The sequence below is a fragment of the Perca fluviatilis genome, chromosome 9, assembly GCF_010015445.1.
Source record: "Perca fluviatilis chromosome 9, GENO_Pfluv_1.0, whole genome shotgun sequence".
Lineage (NCBI taxonomy): Eukaryota > Metazoa > Chordata > Actinopteri > Perciformes > Percidae > Perca > Perca fluviatilis.
Window position 1 is genome coordinate 5023495 of NC_053120.1, and position 19100 is coordinate 5042594.

Sequence of the window (19100 nt, forward strand, 5' to 3'; positions counted from 1 at the left end):
ATAAAAAAGAAAGAAAAACAAACGGCAATATTAGGCAATAAATAAGCCACTGAAATAATATTGTGCTCGATGGTGTTTTTTGCCCCCAACTGCTCCTTCCAGGCAGCACTGTGACCGCTGCCTTCAAGGCACCTAACCCTAACCTTAACCCTAACCCTAACCCTAACCATGACCAGTGCCTCTGCCTGGAAGGCACTGTTGGGGGCAAAAAACACAGATAAATTAATATTGTGTCATGTGGCTGGGTTGGTTCAGTCGGTAAAGCAGGTGCGCATATACTTACAGGTTTATGCCTCGACGCAGAGGTCGAGGGTTTGAGTCCGACCTGTGACGATTTCATGCATGTCTTCCCCCCCCCTCTCTCTCTCTTTCACCTAGCTGTCCTGTCAAAATTCAAGGCAGAAAAGCCCAAAAATTAATAATAATAATATTATGTCTAATAAATAGTGTGTTGTGTCAAATATATTGTTTAAAAGGGGTAGGAAGAAGTTGAGGAAAAGTTGAGAAGGTTGATAAGTAAGTGAAATAATTACATAAGTAGCTTAATAATAATAATAAGATTTTTTTTTTTGTCTCTGTGACATTGCACACTTGCAACAACTTCTGTATCCCCTAAACCGGTCATATAACATTAGGCCACCCTCTGTTGTCTAAATGACCAATGTGACATACAGAGGACATGAGCTCACTGTTTCTACCTTTTAAATGAGAGTACTCTCCACTTTGTAATGATGGGGGGCCCCCATCTGTTCACATTTGGACCGTGTCTTCCCTCAGGACATGATCTCCTGTCCCTCCTGTGTTATTCCGCAGACTCATCTCTCTCACACTCTCGCATGATTGCATCAGGAGGCTTTTCTTTTGATGTTTGGGTACACAGGGGGGGGGCGAGAGAATCAGTCTGTCGTTTTATTGGGTCGCAGGGAAGGAGGGAGGGAGGGGGTTCCTCTCTGCTAGCGACCAATGAGCTGAAACGGGAGCATCCTCGTGTTGCCTGTGCAGCAGCAGCAGCAGCAGCAGCAGCAGCAGCAGCATCATCCCTCTATCTCTGTGACTCCAGACTGAGGGGCTAATCGGGGGATGACTGGCGGATGGATGCGGACCGTGATCGCGGCTGGAAAGACGGATGGTTAATTAAAGGATACGCCGGTGATCCGGGGGATGTGCGCGGAGGAGCCCACATGTCGACCTGATTAGGAGAAGATGGAGAGGGGACAGCTGCTGTCACCGCCACACACAGCACTATAGACAGCCACTGAGAGGTGATTCACTGCGGTGTTACATATATCAATGAGGAGAGAGTGGGACAACAGCACACAGCTTCATACAGTATGTTTGTATATGTGAGTGATGTGCCGCTTTTATTGCAGCAGATTAAGAGTTTATAGCTGCAGCATTTACTCGCCCTGCAGGCTCACTGTGTTGTGTTGTAGTTAAATTTAAACCAGAGTGTTGATGTTGTCAGCTGTGTGATGAAGATGGAGAGGGCTGTCTGCTCCGAGCCAATAACTGTTTCCTGTTCACTATTGATTTATTGATTTCTAAACTGTATGACACCCAGCAGGCCCACATTGTGTGTGTGTGGGCTTGTTTAACTATATTCGTGGGGTCCAAAAACCGGGAGTCCAGTATACTTGTGGGGTCCCGACAGCTTTGTGTCCAAAATGCTGGACCCCACAAGTTTAAAGGGCTGTTTGAGGGTGAAGACTTGGTTGTAGGATTAGGGTTAGAATTAGGTTATGGTTATGGTGAAGGTAAGGGTTAAGGTTAGGCATTTAGTTGTGATGGTTAAGGTTAGGGTAAGGGGCTAGGGAATGCATTATGTCAATGACTGGTCCCCACATAGATAGTGTGTGTGTGTGTGTGTGTGTGTGTGTGTGTGTGTGTGTGTGTGTGTGTGTGTGTGTGTGTGTGTGTGTGTGTGTGTGTGTGTGTGTGTGTGTGTGGTTGTTGTTGTTTTGGAGGAAAAACATTCATGAATGTGAAACAGTGCTTTGGGATATGTCGGCAGTAAATAGGCTAAAACAAAGACTGTCCTCCCCAAAAAACGCTCCCATAGCTCGTTTATTCAAGCAGCTATTGCGACCTATATTTACTTTTCTAGTAACGGCGCCCTCTAGTGGTCGCAGTGGTTATGATGGGAGCGAAGCCGGAAGTAAGGTGACTAAACACAGGACTTTCACCCGAGAGACTGGGGTTCATGTCCCGTTTGAGAATAAAAGCAAGTGGCGAGTTTTTTTAAACAAACGGAGCTACGTCACGTTCCGCCTCACGTGTGTAACCGGAAGTAAAGTAGTGTCTGCTTTCAACCCAAACCACCATCTTTTTCTAAATCTAACTAAGTAGTTTTTGTGCCTAAACATAACCAAACTGAAACCGTTTCTCAATGTTAAGGACGTGTTTTAAATCGCGACCGTTACCTTCTCTGGTTTAGATTTGAAGACGGAAAACACTCCCATGGGTCGTATTACAGGGGAGGAACAAATGAGCAATATCATCGTTTGGATTTGAAATATCATGAAAATATAAATATAGTATACACAGTATATAGTATGTCGAAAAAAGTCTGAAAAAAAAGTCATAGTGTAGTAAGTTGAAAAAACTCATAATATACAGTATGTCAAAATGTCGTGATTCTAATCAATTTTATTTTTAAAGATCATTTTAGGCCTTTATTTTGACAGGACAGCTGAAGACATGAAAGGAGAGAGAGAGAGGATGGAAGGGCAGCAAAGGGGCACAGGTCGGAGTCAAACCTGCAGCCGCTGCGACGAGAAGTAAACCGCTATATTTGGGCGCACGCTCTACCAACTGAGCTACACGGACGCACTGATTCTAGTAGATTTAACCCTCATGTTGTCCCTTGGTCTTTTTTTTTTCAAAGTTCCTGTATCAGAAATATGGCTTTCTTTTCAACTAAATTTCCCAAAAATAACATGGATGGTTCGTTGATGATCACTACTTTCATGGTCTACCCGGGTGGAAATCTGTGATCATTCATCTATTAGTCAAGATCATTCCTAATTGCTGCTTATTTTACTAAAAAATTAGGCATAATTTCATGTACATGTGGTTTATCCACCTTCAATTCCATAAAGAAGTGTACAACTAGTGGTAATAAGTTAATATTATAATAATATAATTATATTAATAAGAAAATACAGGTGCTTGGTCGACGGGAAGTCAATACGAGGGTCAAAGTATTCAAATTAGATTGTGTTTGAATGCAAATCCCATTTTCATTCTTGAGTTCATAAAAGGAACAGCTCTGAATCAAACGGCATACAAACCGTTCACAGATCATCAGAATCAAACAGAGTAGAAATAAATGACCACAGACACTCAGACGCTGTACACACTAAACTGTTTCTCTCGGCTTTAGCCCTTTTTCCACACTAAGCACAAAAAACACACAAAAACAAAGCTTTTCACGATGTGTAGTTGATTTTGACTTATGGAAAACGGGGACCTAATTTTAGTCTGCTCAGTAACTGTTGCCGTTGTGTTGCATGAAGATGTTTTGTCTACATTGGTGGGGCTGTGTGGCTTCAGGCAATGATGAAACAATAAAATAGAAGTCCAGTTTGATTAACAGATCCTTGAATTTGAAGCTGATCAGACTCCAAACACTGCAGGGGGGGTGTTATACTCTCACATAGGATTTTGCTGCAACTATTTTATCTTTTGTTACGATGATCGAGATGCAGAGTAGAAATGGATGTTCCCTTTACAAAGTAATCTATTAGGAATGTGTGCTTGCATTTATGCGATTGGCCACTGAAGTGTTTTGCCGCATGCAACTAAAGGTGAGCCAGGTTCAACTTTTTTTTTTAACATTGGACATTGGTCCAGTTTTAAGCAAGATCGCTGCAGTCAGCAGCTGAGAAACAAGCTACAATGTAAGTTAATAGGGGCAATTGTGCTTACCTTCACAAAAGTGCCTGTTTCGCCGCTGACAGGCTCAGATTAATATTTTAAGTGTCTGACAACATTATGGAAAGGATCCCTACAGAGATAGACCTTTAAACCGCTTTGAGACTTTTCTGTTTGACCAGAAACAGCTCTGAAGTCGCTAGCACTAAACCCACCAGACTCCATTTAAAAAAAGCAATGCTTTTAGTGTGTATAGAGCAAACATATTTTCACATGTAAATCGGTGAACTCATTCATTTTGTTTCTGAATGAAGTGTATTTACGATGCTAAAATTACTGTTTATTTACATGGAGTCTGGTGGGTTTAGCGAACGCAATTTCGCGGATGTTTTTATGTTTATAAAAAGGATAAGATCCTTTTTATCAGAAAGGTCGACCTCCTTAGAAATCCTTTCCATAATGTTGTCAGACACTAAGAATAATAATCTGAGCCTGTCAGCGGCAAAACAAGCACTTTTGTGAAGGTAAACACAAGCTGGATAATTGCCCTATTATACATTTGTAGCTTGTTTCGCCACTGCCGACTGCAGCGATCTCGCTCAATACTGGACCAATGTCAGAGATTGTTGTTCCCATCAGTCACTTAGACAAAAACACATATGGAGAATAATGGTAGTTACCCTTTAAGGGGGCCGCACAATCCACAATCTCTTTTTCTAATCTTAACTAGTCGTTTTGTTGTCTAAACTTAACTGTCTCCACTGCAGTTCATCTTTTGTCCGCTAAACCTGCAACGGCTGCTAAAACGGCCATCCCCCTCATGGTGACCGGTACCCGGCTTACAGCTTTAAATATTAACTTAAATTTAACGATGTGACTGGTCGGCTAAACTTCGCCGTGTAATCTAGCCATAATTTTGTAGGATATCATGCGAATTGTTGCGCCTTAGTTTTCATATTATATATGCTCATATAGATCATAGATCATAGGAACCCATTCATGAGAATTCATCATTTAAATGTGCATTGCTTTATGTTTCCTGCGAAATTACCGTTTTTTAATGATATAAGAAAAACAGGCTTTCCTGCTGATACATTGTTCTTAGATAATGTTGTAGGTTAATATAATAAAATATCACCAAATATGGCGATTCATGGTTTTCAGAGTATTTGTCGACAGTATGTCTGCTTTCACGGCAGTAAATTGTTTTGATTACTTGCCATCTGCTGAAAGGTTATTATTTGAGCCCAAACATCACACTGAGTTATTGATTATTTGTTAAAGTGGTGTTTAGTAATATGAGCCTTGGATGGGGGGGTTGGCATGACGCTTATTAATAATAAATGCAGCAGACTCAGTTTTAGTGAAAACATCTGCAGGGCTGCAGTAATAATAATGTCCACATGCTCTCACTGAACCAAACAAAGCTCTGCAGATTACAGCTTGTTTGTGTTTGGATGCAGATTTTGAAATCCTCACGTTTTTGTTAGATTAGCGTTAACACCAGCGTGATGTTTCCTGGAGGGTTTTTGGCCGTGCTGTTCGTCATTCGCTCTCTGAAAGCCTGTTGGCCGTGTAAAGACACACACTGCACAGTCAGAGAGATCCACACTGACAGAAACGACCGAGTTAATTAGACAGTTACATCCCTCCCAACAGAGCGGAGGCCTGGGTCTCCATCTCTACACATGGTGCAGAAAGGTTCAGAAAATACCTCGAAATCTCATGTTGGACAACAAAGCCCAGGCGAGATTATGTAAAAAAAAAAGCACCTGTCTTTATTTAAAGTCTTTTTCCTTCATCGCCCGTCAGATGTCGTAGATTTGCTCCCAATTATTGAAATGAGTTTCTGATGCTGGGATCAAAACTTCTGGTGTAAATATAAAACTGATAGAAATCCCTCCATCCAGAGAAAATAATGGACTCCTCTCCTGTTAAAGGAGAATTCCGGTCGATTTCAACATGTAGCTATGTTGTTCGTTGTCACGTAGTGCTGTCAGTAGCGAGAAAAACAAAAATATTCGGTGTTGCCTACAGCGAGTTATGCTACTGCTCGCTTTCGCACGCAGGTGGCGAGGTGCCGAGTCTGCTGCATTTATTATTAATAAGCGTCATGCCAACCCCCCATCCAAGGCTCATATTACTAAACACCACTTTAACAAATAATCAATAACTCAGTGTGATGTTTGGGCTCAAATAATAACCTTTCAGCAGATGGCGAGTATTCAAAACAATTTACTGCCGTGAAAGCAGAAATACTGTCGACAAATACTGTGAACACCGCTGTCCAGTGAAAACCATGAATCTCCATATTTGGTAATATTTTATTATATCAACCTACAACATTATCTAAAAACAATGCATCAGCAGGAAAGCAGGAACGTTTTTTCATATCATTTCATATCATTTCGCAGTACCGAGTTATGCTACTGCTAGCCAGGCGGCTGAAACGGTATGAGTTAGCACAACTTTTATGCATTTCCTTCACATCTACTGCAGCCATATTCACTGTGTTCACTCGGAAGGAATCAGTTCACATGGAAAGGCACTTATAATACATCTCAAACATGTTAAGAGGCTAAAAGCATGTTTAAAACTTGCCCCGTTTCAGCCACCTGGGTGCGAAATCTAGCAGTAGCATTACTCACTGTAGGCAACGACGATTATTTTCGTTTTTCTCGCTACTGACAGCACTACATGACAAACAACAGAGCTACGGGTTGAAATCGACTGGAATTCTCCTTTAACCTTTGGTGTTTAGTGATCAGAGAACTGCTTGGTTGGTAACTATGAGGGTGATCTCAGGACTTCTGTCTCTGGAAGAGAAATTCAAACATTTATGGCCGATTTTACTGGCGTTGCAGTGGAGTCCTTTAAGATGCATTCTCTCTAACTTCTTCAATACAGCATGATGTTTATTTTGTAAATTATTACTTCAAAGATAGGCTACCCTTCTAAGTAATAATAATAATTTAATAGAAATTCCTGTAGTGAGTTTGTGATCATTTGGCTAAAGATGACTATTTCTTTCTACCTTGCTGACACGACCACTAAGCTTTATGCAAATTATTGCATAATGACATCACACACATGCAAATGAGCGTATGACATCATCTAGCTACTTTTAGTGACTTTTGGAGCTGGTGCTAGCTACTTTCATTGGAAAAGAAGGAAGGAACTAGTTTTGGTGGAACTTGTGTACGTTCAAAAGTAGTTTTAGTCGTGCAACAGAAAACTCAGATTGGACAGATAGTCTAGCTAGCTGTTTGGATTTACCCTGCAGAGATCTGAGGAACAGTTAACCATAGTCCTCACAAATCCACCGGAGGTTAGAACGCCAACACAAAGAAAGAGGAAGGGGACGGACATCCGGCCTAAATGAGTGAAATTCGGCAGAATTTCCGTCAGCAACGGAGCAATCCCAGAAGTGGGACGTCGAGGATATACGTACGCACAACCGGCGCAACGTCATAGACTGTCTCTGAACAGATACACGCCCACTTTTAGGGGAAAACAATCCCACGTTCCCCATAGACGACATCAGCGTAACAAATGTAAATCGCTCCAAACTTTTACTTTAAACAAACCGTTTTAAATTAATAACTATGCCGAAAGGTTGCTGAGTAGTTTTTTGCACCAACAATACATCCAAAAACCCCGGTCTTCGATTTGTCCTCTTGCCATGTCCTAAAATAGATCCTGATAGATGGGCTTTGGCTCCAGGCTATAGACCAGACCGGTACCACGAGGCTCCCTATGAGAGGGAAGAATCACGTCACATCAGGAGAGAAACAACTGTAGTGTAGCAGGTTAATCAAGACTTTCACACTGATATATTACTCTCATAAGAAACGTGAATATTGTTACTACTGATGGATAGCTAACGTTAGCTTTAGTGGGAAGTTGCTAACAGTTTAGCAGCATCAGTCGTCTCCAACTAAATCTCAGCTTATAGATCGAACAGTTGGGCATTAATAACAGGTTGATTAATTACAGACGACACTCAGCCTAACAATAGTGATTTAATCAGATATGTATTTCTACATTTAGCAGTATGCGGCCACTGTGTTGGGTCATTGATCTACTGATACAGGGGAAGACGGGGGACATGACGGCGATCAACCTTAGTTTATTAAGGTATCGTGAATGCTCAGGTTCAGGCAAGGTTATACAATATACATTAGACATGTGTATAAAACAAACCATCTGTTCAACAAGAAAAAAATCCACACACATTTGTCAAAATTATGATCCAAGCACACGTCAAATTGCATTGACCTCTATGGGACCGTCTGTTTTCTATCCCCCAAAAGGGGGCGCGGCCTTGAGTTTTAGCGAAGTACCTGTATGAGCCGGTTGTGCGTGTAGAGTAGAGCAGTGTTTCTCAAATGGGGGTACATGTGACTTTGAGTCCATGAAAAGCGCTATATAAATTCAATATATTATTATTATTATTATTATGTAACCCAAGGGGTACTTTGGAGGACTGCAGGGGGGGTACGTGAGCGCTTTTTCCTATGTTTTTGTAGCTGTTTTTGAAGTTTGTCCCCTTTTTAAAAGTTTTTGTCGCTTTTTGTCACTATTTTCAACCTGTTCTTGCCTTCCTTCCTTCCTTTTTTCTACTGTCTTCTTTTTTTCTCCAAGTTTGTCGAAGTTTTTGTCACTTTTTTCAAAGTTTGTCTTCCTTCTTTCTACTTTTTTTTTTTTACAAGTCTGTCGCTTTTTACGAAGTTTTTGTGGCTGTTTTCTAAGTTTTTCATAATATTTTCCGTCTATTCTTGTCTTACTTCCTTCTTTCTACCAACTTTTTCCAAGTTTTTCTTGCCTTCTCTCATTAGCATTTAAATGTTTTTCAGTTACATGGCTGTTGTTTTGGTAAATCTATCGCTGGTCAGGGGGTACATGGCTTAAAAACACAATTCAAATGGGGTACATTACTGAAAAACGTTTGAGGACCACTTGACTAGAGTGTTTGGTATAGCACTTTGTCAACCAAAGCTAGCTAGCTAGTGCTAGTGTTAGCTGGGAATTTAAGGGAATGTCTGCTGTATGGAGGAGGGGCTAACTTTGAATGGTGTGTTTACAAACCGTAGAAGCCATACTCACGAGATATTTTACCTTTTAAGTGGAGCGTTACAGTATTTAGTCTGAAAGTAGGAGGTTTAAGCGATGGCGGTTTAGCGACCGCGGGCAGCTGATCTGGTGACAGCTGCCTCAACAGGGAGGGAAGTTAGTGAGGGAGGAAGGTGACATGAGAAGTGTGGATGAAAGGTGTGATCAGAATAATTACAGGGTGTAAGTTACTGTCAGCAGACTCCCCCTCTCCTCCCTCATTTCACGTCTGTCTCCTGGCTGTTTTCCTTCTTCTCTTCCTGTAACTCCCGTCCCTCCTTCGCTCAGTCAGGGAGCTGACAGACGGCCTCGCCTCAAACCAAAATAACAATCTTCCAACATCACTCATCTGGGTTAACTTTGCGATGAACCCAGAACATCAAGCGGTCACACCCAACCTAACTGATTCTAAATCCAGAACAAACTGCACAGAAACACTGCAGAAATGATGCACACATTTGGAGATGGATTATGAGACAACAGATTGTCTCATCTGTATCATATGTGGATGCAATCCGTCTCAGACTAATTCTAGACACATCTCTGTATTAATACAAAATAATACAGATAGGAACAGACCGTTGCAAGTCATCTTGAAAGGCTCAGGTATGCAGATGATTAAGTTAATACAAATATTTGAAAAGCAGGTATAATGAAAGCCCATAGGAAATCTGTGTGACAAGTTATTGGTTGTATTGGACAACTCGGTAACACTTTACTTGAAGGTATCTACATAAGAGTGACATGACAGTGTCATGAACACATGAACCCTAACCCTAACTTGTCATGACAAAAACCGAATGACACTAAAAGCAGCGTTATGTCATAAATATGTCATGTTTATGACACGTTCATGCAGAGGTGTCAAAAGTATTCACATTGATTACTCAAGTAGCAGTATAGATACTAGGGTTTGAAAAGACTTCTGTAGAAGTTGAAGTATCAACTCAAGCTTTTTACTCAAGTAAAAGTGTAAAAGTACTGGTTTCAAAACTACTTAAAGTATAAAAGTAATGTAAGGGGGGGAAAAATGCCATTAAGGACAAAATTAGCCCGCCCCACAGGGGTTTATAGTGCACTACCCCACCTCCACAAAAAACTTTTTCTAAAGGCCATAATGACTATAATAATGTTATTAAAATCATACCTGCAAACTCAGAAGGGCTGAAAAAGGTGACACATCTCTTCTGTGTTTTTCAGACAAGGGCAGCTACAGTCTGGTGTTAGAATCCTCTCCAGTGAAATACAGACACACTTTTACACCGTTTAGCTCTCAGCATTGTAACCGTGTTTACTCCAGCTGCTAGCTAACGGTAGGCTAACGTTACCTGCTGCCAACTGTAGTGTTAACTAGCGTCCCGTGCGGCGATGTTTCAGTTCCCTCTATCGTCCGTTTTCGGAGCATCAGAGAGAAGCGCAGGCATTTAAGTGGCACCTAAATAAGGCACCGGAACCAACCGCGTTGCTATTCGGTCCGGTAGATAACGGTCGTTAAGGCACCGGTGCCGTATTAGCACCGGGTCTGTGCGTACCTGCACAGACCCGGTGCTAATACAGCACCGATGGATCGCGTACGAACCAATGTGGTGTCAGAATGGTGTATGTTTGTATTTCTCATCCAACCATAAATTCACTCTATCCGGATGGCGCGATTTATCTGGATAGATTTTGTGTGTGTGTGTGTGTGTGTGTGTGTGTGTGTGTGTGTGTGTGTGTGTGTGTGTGTGTGTGTGTGTGTGTGTGTGTGTGTGTGTTTGTGTTTTGAACGATGACAAGCCAAACTGAAATAGGAGTAACGAGGCTATTTTAAAAATGTAAGGAGTAGAAAGTACAGATAATTGCGTGAAAATGTAAGGAGTAGAAGTAAAAAGTCTGCTGTAAAATAATTACTCCAGTAAAGTATAGATACCCAAAATTTCTACTTAAGTAAGGTAACGAAGTATTTGTACTTTGTTACTTGACACCTCTGCGTTCATGACAGTGTCATGTCACTCTTATGTAGATACCTTCAAGGTGTAACTGACAACTCTTTATTAGAGCACTAATTCCCAACTTTTTGGCTTGCCACCCTTTTAAAAAAAAAAAAAAAAGCACTTTCTACTCGTAAACTTTTGTCACAGATTGCAAAAGTCTATGAGTTGTAGCAGCTCAACCAAAAAGTGAATTATTGACTTTTTAGAGTCCTGAAGAAGTAAAACTAGCAAGTTTCCTTTCTATTAAGTTAAACATTATCATCATGGTCCTTTCCGTTTATCTCCCATGGATGGGAACCAGTGTCTGAGACTATAAGCTCAACATACAAAAAGTTGAAAACATAATGATAAAAATCCAGGACTCTAAGTGAATGGAGCAGTAAATCCCAGAGTAGAGGCTTGTTGTGTTGGCTGATTGCAAAAGGTGTTTGGCTCAGGTCCATCCTGTGATGTTCTGTCTCCTCCTGGCTCAGACCTGCAGGCCTGTAGTCCTTCAGCCCCTCGGCGCTCCTGACTGAACCGGCTGCATGTGTGGAATGTGACGCAGGTATGTGAGGGAACATCTGCTGGTTGAAAGAGAGAGAAAGCAAAAAAGATAAGGGAGGGAAAGAGATTCCTTGTGTCTGTTTGTGAGGACTCCAGGTTACAGAGTCCTGAATGTGGAATGTATTTTGCAAAATCTTTACTCCCAAGTGCTGCAGGTGTTCAGAAACCTCCAGCTTTAGTTATAGTTAAAGGTGCTCTAAGCAATGTCACACATTTTTTAGGCTACAACATTTTTTGTCAAATACAGCAAACATCTCCTCACTTGTTGCAACCTAGCTGCCTGTCCCCTGAACACACTGTAAAAAACATCTCCTCACTATCTGCTAGCTGTCTGTCCCCTGAACACACTGTAAAAAACATCTCCTCACTATCTGCTAGCTGCCTGTCCCCTGAACACACTGTAAAAAACATCTCCTCACTATCTGCTAGCTGCCTGTCCCCTGAACACACTGTAAAAACATCTCCTCACTATCTGCTAGCTGCCTGTCCCCTGAACACACTGTAAAAAACATCTCCTCACTATCTGCTAGCTGTCTGTCCCCTGAACACACTGTAAAAAACATCTCCTCACTATCTGCTAGCTGTCTGTCCCCTGAACACACTGTAAAAAACATCTCCTCACTATCTGCTAGCTGTCTGTCCCCTGAACACACTGTAAAAAACATCTCCTCACTATCTGCTAGCTGCCTGTCCCCTGAACACACTGTAAAAAAACGCGGTCTCTGTAGACAGCCCAGGCTCCACAAACGGCAACAAGAAGCGACGTCACCCAATATCGCTTAGAGCACCTTTAAACAGTATTTATAAAGACGTAAGTAAACCTATGTTTGTACAAGCGCAGTATTGTGGTGTATAGAGTCTTATCTCTGTAGACAGCCCAGGCTCCACAAACGGCAACAAAAAAAAACTGCGCCAACCTGCACCACCAAACATAACACAGTGTTCCAGCCAATAACCAACAAGAATGATTTGGGGGTGGGGGTTGGGGGGGTTAGTGCGCGGAAGCACGGAAGGGAGGGTGAGGGGACGGGATGTGGAGGAGGGAGGGGCGAGCTAGCCTCATTTGGTTTTGTGCTTCTCTATTTTTTTATTATCCATTTTTTTGTTTAAAGCTTCTTTATGTGAAAATCAGATCATACATTTCCATCCCATTAGACTTTGTATGTGAGTGTTAAGCTGCTGTTAATGAAACTGAAACATTTTCTGTATATGTTTCACAATCAAAGCCCTCCGGGGGGACAGAAGGCATCGTGTACCCTGAAAGGCTGGAGGTGTTTTCATTTCTAACTAATTCTGAAACAGAATTTGCAAAAATCAACAGTCCCAAATTAAACTGGGAGCAGGTCCGACTCCACGATGACCCTGACAGTTTGTCTGTTTCTCTGCTCAGGGGGAGGAGGGTATGCATAAACACACTCAAGTTCAAACTAAAAGTGCGCGCACACACACACATGCAGACCACACCCTCCTGTTTGGAGAGGCACTGAGGAGGAATTTCCACGGACGTTGATCCAGATTCTGCCTCCACCGGCCTCAATGTGCTGCTTGTCTGTTTGAATCAAGTCAACACAGCTGCACTGTTTGTCCGTCGGACTTCTGCTTTTCTAAGAGAGACATAATAGACATAGTTAATGTGGTTTTAGAAGAAAAGATCCTCAGATCTCTGTGTGTGTGTGTGTGTGTGTGTGTGTGTAAGACCTGCAGGCAGAAACAGAGGTTGCTGTCTGGATTCTTGTTTTACCTGCTGGTCAAACGTGCTCCAACATGTCTCACACCTGCAGGGGGAGGAGGGGATGCGCACACACACACACACACACACACACACACACACACACACACACACACACACACACACAACACACACACACACACACATACGTAAAACACACACATATGGGTGCCCATCTTGTGCTCCACCCTACTTTAAAAAAATGCCAGAGGCAAATAGTCAATTGACATCTCAGTGACTGGTTTCCCAGCCATGGCAGGAAGACGTTGGTGTGGTTTGTACACATGCTGACACACTCACACACACCTAGTGAAGCGTCTGTTTTGGAGCGTGCTGAAACAGATCAGTCTTTCATGCTGAAGCAGCAGCGGTGTGTGTACCTTTGCTCCCCACTGGTGTTTACCTCCCCGCTCTGCTGCTGCTGCTGCTCTGCCACGTCAAAAGTCTGCCTCGGTGCTTGGCTCGCTCCTCTGGGAGCCTCGCTGGCCAAACAGCCTGACTGTGGTCACTCTGCTCTGGGTCTGAGGAGTCACAAACTCCTGGCAGTAGATGGAGGATTCCTACCAACTCACAGCTCTGCTTCTTTCGCCTGGCGTTTTGGCTGCGTCTGCTGGAGCTCTGCTTGCAGTTGGAAGATAAGCGGATGTGTTCAGGTCAGTGGAGGCATACTGAAGTTAGACGGAGGGCTTCCACTCACCTGACGGTGGAGGAGATACTGGGAGAGCGGCTGTTGGGGCAGCTGGGAGTGTATTGGTGTATTTATGCATCTGGAAAATGAGCGGCTATCTTTATAGAGGAAGGTAAGGCTTCTTGGATGAGTTGTGTGTGTGTGTGTGTGTGTGTGTGTGTGTGTGTGTGTGTGTGTGTGTGTGTGTGTGTGTGTGTGTGTGTGTGTGTGTGTGTGTGTGTGTGTGTGTGTGTGTGTGTGCATTCACTAATGTAAGAGAAAAGCCTCCCTTCTGCACTGAATGCAGATACATAAAGTAAAAAGTCTTGTTGCAATGAGAAGAGGACCTTTGTGCCAGAGTTACATAATGAGGTCTGGACTCCCACATGCGCTGTTCCTGGCTGATGGGCAGCTATTGGCTGAGCTGGTTTCAATCGTTTCAAAGCAAACAGCTGACTTATCTTTGTTCACAAATATCATTTTAACCTCTTCAAGCCTGCCGGGACACTTAATTCAATCATATGTTTTGGTACTGAGAAATGTGTTTACCTCTTTGACTTACTGTTTCCCCCCTTAATAGGTTTAGGGTTCATCTTATTCCTCATTGTGATTGGGGTCAGCCCTATGGACCCACAGCCCTATGGTCCCACAGCCCTATGGTCCCACAGCCCTATGGTCCCACAGCCCTATGGTCCCACAGCCCTATGGATCCACAGCCCTATGGTCTCACATTTCTAAGATTTTTCTTAAAATTAGGCCCTAAGTTAGGGTAAGGGTTACATTCCAACTGTAGTCCACTGCTACTGGATAATAGGTTGGGTGTAATTGGTTACCAAATTGGGAGAAAGGGGGATAAAATCTGATACAAATTTATGAAAAAGGAAATGTGGGAACATAGGGCCTAATTTTGAAAAAAATCTTAGAAATGTGGGAACATAGGGCTGTGGGAACATAGGGCTGTGGGAACATAGGCATGCTCCTGTCTGATCTACTGCCACCCCCACAATTAATGTCTTAGCAAAGAAACAAAAACCAACCCACAACAACCGGTCACACTCATACGACGACCACAAACACACAACAGAAACACAAATAACACAATCTGTGCATCATGAGGCTTCCCCACAAAATCCAGCCAAGCTGCTGGGGCTTAACACACACGTCGCCGCGCACACACAAGGGCACAGCGGCCACCGACACGGCTCCAACCTTCAACACCAGCAGCAGCAATCTAACGCAAGCAGCCATAGCTAGTCAAATCATTTCACTAAAATGCAGAAAAATCCATTAAACTTACCCAAGCTGCTCATCATTTGAAGAAAAAAGTACATCCTCCTTTCTTTCATCAACTTCACATCTAAAACTCGAAACAAACTTGAACTGAAGTTACTGCTACGGTCATGTAATGCTAGCTAGTTTTGCTTCAGTTGGCTAACTGGTCCGAAAAATGTCGCCGTAGGTGGCTGGGCTAGCTAGAAGGCTCTGGCCTGTCAAAGAATACGCCCAACAGGGCAAACTCAAAATTTGATTGGCTGAAGAATATTACAATCCACAACATTGTCCCTCTGAATGCTGAAGCCCTCACAATAGATAATAATGTAATCAGGCCTTAAAAGTTCGGCCCGACAAGGCCCGAGCCCGACAGAATTCGGCCTGAGCCCAACAAGTACATTTTGATTGACAGCTTTTTAAAAGCCCAAACCCGTTTAGAGCCCTACATTATTCAAATGTGCGCACACACAAAGCTCTTTTGTCAAGAATGAGTCATTCATAATTTTTTAACATCATTTATTCATGACTAGCGGAGGCTAAAGGCCACTTGGAAGTTGGAACAAAGAAAGAAATCAAATAAGTCCTCCAGAGGCCGGCCTCCGTTTCACTTCCTCAGCATCCATTTTCACGCTAATCGAAACGCATCACCTGACCACTCATTTACCGCGCAACCCTGAGCCCGGCCCGGCCCAAGCCCCAGCCCAGCCCGAGCCTGGCCTGAGCCCGTGTACAATGATAGAAATTAGATCTGCAAAGATCTTCAGCTCTACCTCAGAGTAGATTTTTCACCCAGAGGCAACGCAGGGGGGAAATCTGTTTGGATAAAAGCTCAAATTTATGAGATGCACTGGAAGCAGCCCAGCTGAGGGAGAGAGTAGCAACAAAATTACAGTAATTGATGCTTGGGATCGGAACTTCTCTGATGTAATCTTCTATCTATAACTTTATTACTTTTACCCAGGAAACGTACAATATGTTCGTTCCTCAGGAGTGTTTTAATCCAAACCGCGACCTTTTTCCTAAACTTAACTAGTCGTTTTGGTGTCTAGACTTAACTGTCATCGCCGGAGCTGTTTTCCTTCTAGCCTCAACCTTAGTTAACAGGGAGCAGACTTACAGAGGTCTGATGACGAGTAGCCACACATAAGAGCACAAATGTTTATCTCGCGCAACGACTCAAGCCAGCTGATCAGAGATCTGTTGCTGTGGTGTCCCACAGCTGCTGTTGGAGGCTTAACTGTTGTCTACTCAGCTTCTATTGTCACACATTTACTCACATCTCCCACAGCTGTCGCCAGGCCAAGTGTTCAGGCCAGCATGGAGGTCTTGTTGCAACGACTACACACACACACACACACACACACACACACACACACACACACACACACACACACACACACACACACACACACACCCCCCCCTAGGTGGTCGACATGTTGTTAAATCCACTCTCCTGTTATTCAGAGACGACGAGCGGCGCCTAATTACATTCTCACCCCAACGTGAAGCTTCTTCATCTTTCTGATCTTCACTTTTAGTTAAAAACTCTTTACGGCGCGGCAGGATCTGCTGCTTTGACTTAATCTGGCTCATTGATTATTCATTAAAAGGCCCTGAGGACGTGCTAATGGGGAGAAAGCCCAGCCCACGCTGCTCTGATCCTAAAAACATCCTCCTTATCGACCAACTTTAAAGCCACGTGGAGACCGTAAATCTCTGAAGCCAAACAGTCTTTTTAAAAATCAAAAAATCTTTTAAAGGTGAAGAAAAACCACAAACCTTCATGTTGCTAGCCAATGAAGTATTTTGTTCTACAAACACACTGACAAATCATTAGTGCATGTCTAGATTATTATATGTTTAAATGCATGCATGAATGTATGTACATCTAAATCAGTGTTTCTCAACGGGGGTGGTACAGCCCCCCCAGGGGGCGTTCAGACTTTACAATTTCAGAATCAGAATCAGAAATACTTTAATAATCCCAGGGGGAAATTATTTTCGTTACCACTCCAGGTATACAAACAATAGAAACAACATATATTATCAATACTTTAAGCATATATAATAAAAACAAATACAGTAATAATATATAAAATATGAAAAGTACAGCATTAATGTGCAAATAGTTCAATAAAAAAGAGAAATGATTGTCTATGTTGAGATGACTTTAGTGCGATTAAAAAAGAGAAGTGATTGTCTTTGTTTGAGATGATTACAGAGAGGGGCTGTGTGACTCTGAGGGAGGCGGTGTAAAGTTTAATGACCACTGGCAGGAACGATTTCCTGTGGCGCTCTGTGGTGCATCTGGGTGAGAGGAGCCTTCTGCTGAAGGTGCTCCTCTGCTGGGCCAGTGTGTCGTAGAGAGGGTGGGAGACATTATCCAAGATGATCCAGTGGTCTGCAACATTTAACCTGCCAGTTTACGCCCCTGCGCCGAAACGGTGGATCTTCTTCTCTTTAGTGTTTCTGTCAGCTCGGTGCTGCCTTCACAGGGAACGGGACGTCGGAGCATCGTCTCAAATGAACTCCGTACTGCAGCATTACCAATCGGTCTTGTCATGAAATTTAAAGTCTTCATTAAACATTCAACAAAAGTTAGGGCCTAATCACCAATCAATCATTAATATTCAGTAGCCTACATGTCATTTGATGGGGATGGGCGGTAAGGGACCTGGATAATGGATAGGGGACGCTGGCCCAAAACAACTGATCTAAATCAATAAATCATTTCCTCACACTTTCTTCACTTGTCTGGGCCAGTTGGTGGAAGGGTGTCCTGGATTCTTCCACCCCGTGTCTTTGTTTACTGTTTTTCTCAGCTGGTGAGTGATGTCTGTGTGACTTAAAGCATGCGCTGCTGACTCAGTTTCCACTCCACCACCACCAGTGTGTGAGTGTGCAGACGGGACTCTGACATGTCAGTGGGAAGCTCTGCTCATCCAGGGACTATTTCTGACCCTCGGTGCTTTTTTCAGAATTCAACCCAGACTTTTTCAGAGTGCCACGTGAAGCAGACGGGACTCCAGCAGGCAGGTTATACCTGTAGGCTGTCGGTGGGAGGGTAGTTCATTACCATAAATGTGGGAAACGGGTTTGAGTGCAATGTGTGTGGCTGCTGTTGGGGGGGGACACATGGGACAGTGTTGAGTCTGAAGGAAGTGCTGATAGCTGTGTCTTGTTTCAGGCACTGTGGTGCAGAGAAACGAGCCAGGCCGAAGAGCGTCGGACCTATGATGGGTGAGTAAATATGCCGAATGTATTTCACACGTGTGTCAAATTTGACCCGTTTTCAACAGTTTGTTTATATCAGAAAAACTGAGTTTTATTTCAGTTAAATGGCCTAAAAATAACATGGATAGACAGCATTCTTCTAAGGTAAAATTAATTACTTCCATTACATTTTGGGCATTTTATTCCGTTTTATAGCATTTACAGTGTAGCAAACAAATGGTTTCAAAACAGCATCCTGACTAAACTTAGACATGAACCAGTCTGTGATTCACGTAACATCCTCTGATCTTAATTATTAGTCAAAATAATTCATAACCTCTGTTCTGTTTCAAAGCGTAACTCTCGCCAAAATGCAACCTAGGGTCTTTTTGTGAATGTAACAGAGTCAAACTTTCGTTTATCCCTTGTGTTGTCTTCCATTCGACCATGCACGCAGGTCCTCCCGGGTCAAAATCAACACTTTTTCTGACGTTTTTGTCTCTTTCTTCAACACTTTTGGCACTTTTTTCAATGTTTTTGGCGCTTTTTTTTGCCATTGAAGAATAGAATAGAATAGCCTTCATTGTCATTGCACTGTGAAGGTACAACGAAATTTAGGGTGCTCTCACAGAGCCATCCTTGCACCACACAAAAAATAAAAACAAACAACAAGAAAAAACAAGGAACGACATACTGTATGTCCAGGCAAGGACAA

The 19100-nt window shown here is 42.8% G+C and overlaps 1 protein-coding gene across 3 annotated transcripts in view; it reads left to right on the top strand.

Annotated features, from left to right (window-relative positions):
- Positions 1–1015: 1015 nt before the first annotated feature.
- LOC120566192 (phosphodiesterase 4D interacting protein) overlaps positions 1016–19100 on the top strand; it is a 177366-nt gene continuing 159281 nt past the window's right edge. The window contains exons 1-2 of one of the 3 annotated variants that reach the window (XM_039812496.1): positions 1016–1262; positions 18360–18412. In XM_039812496.1, the coding sequence (XP_039668430.1) occupies positions 18406–18412 (7 nt within the window). In that variant the 5' untranslated portion in view covers positions 1016–1262; positions 18360–18405. The other 2 variants (XM_039812497.1, XM_039812495.1) reach the window with 2 other exon arrangements.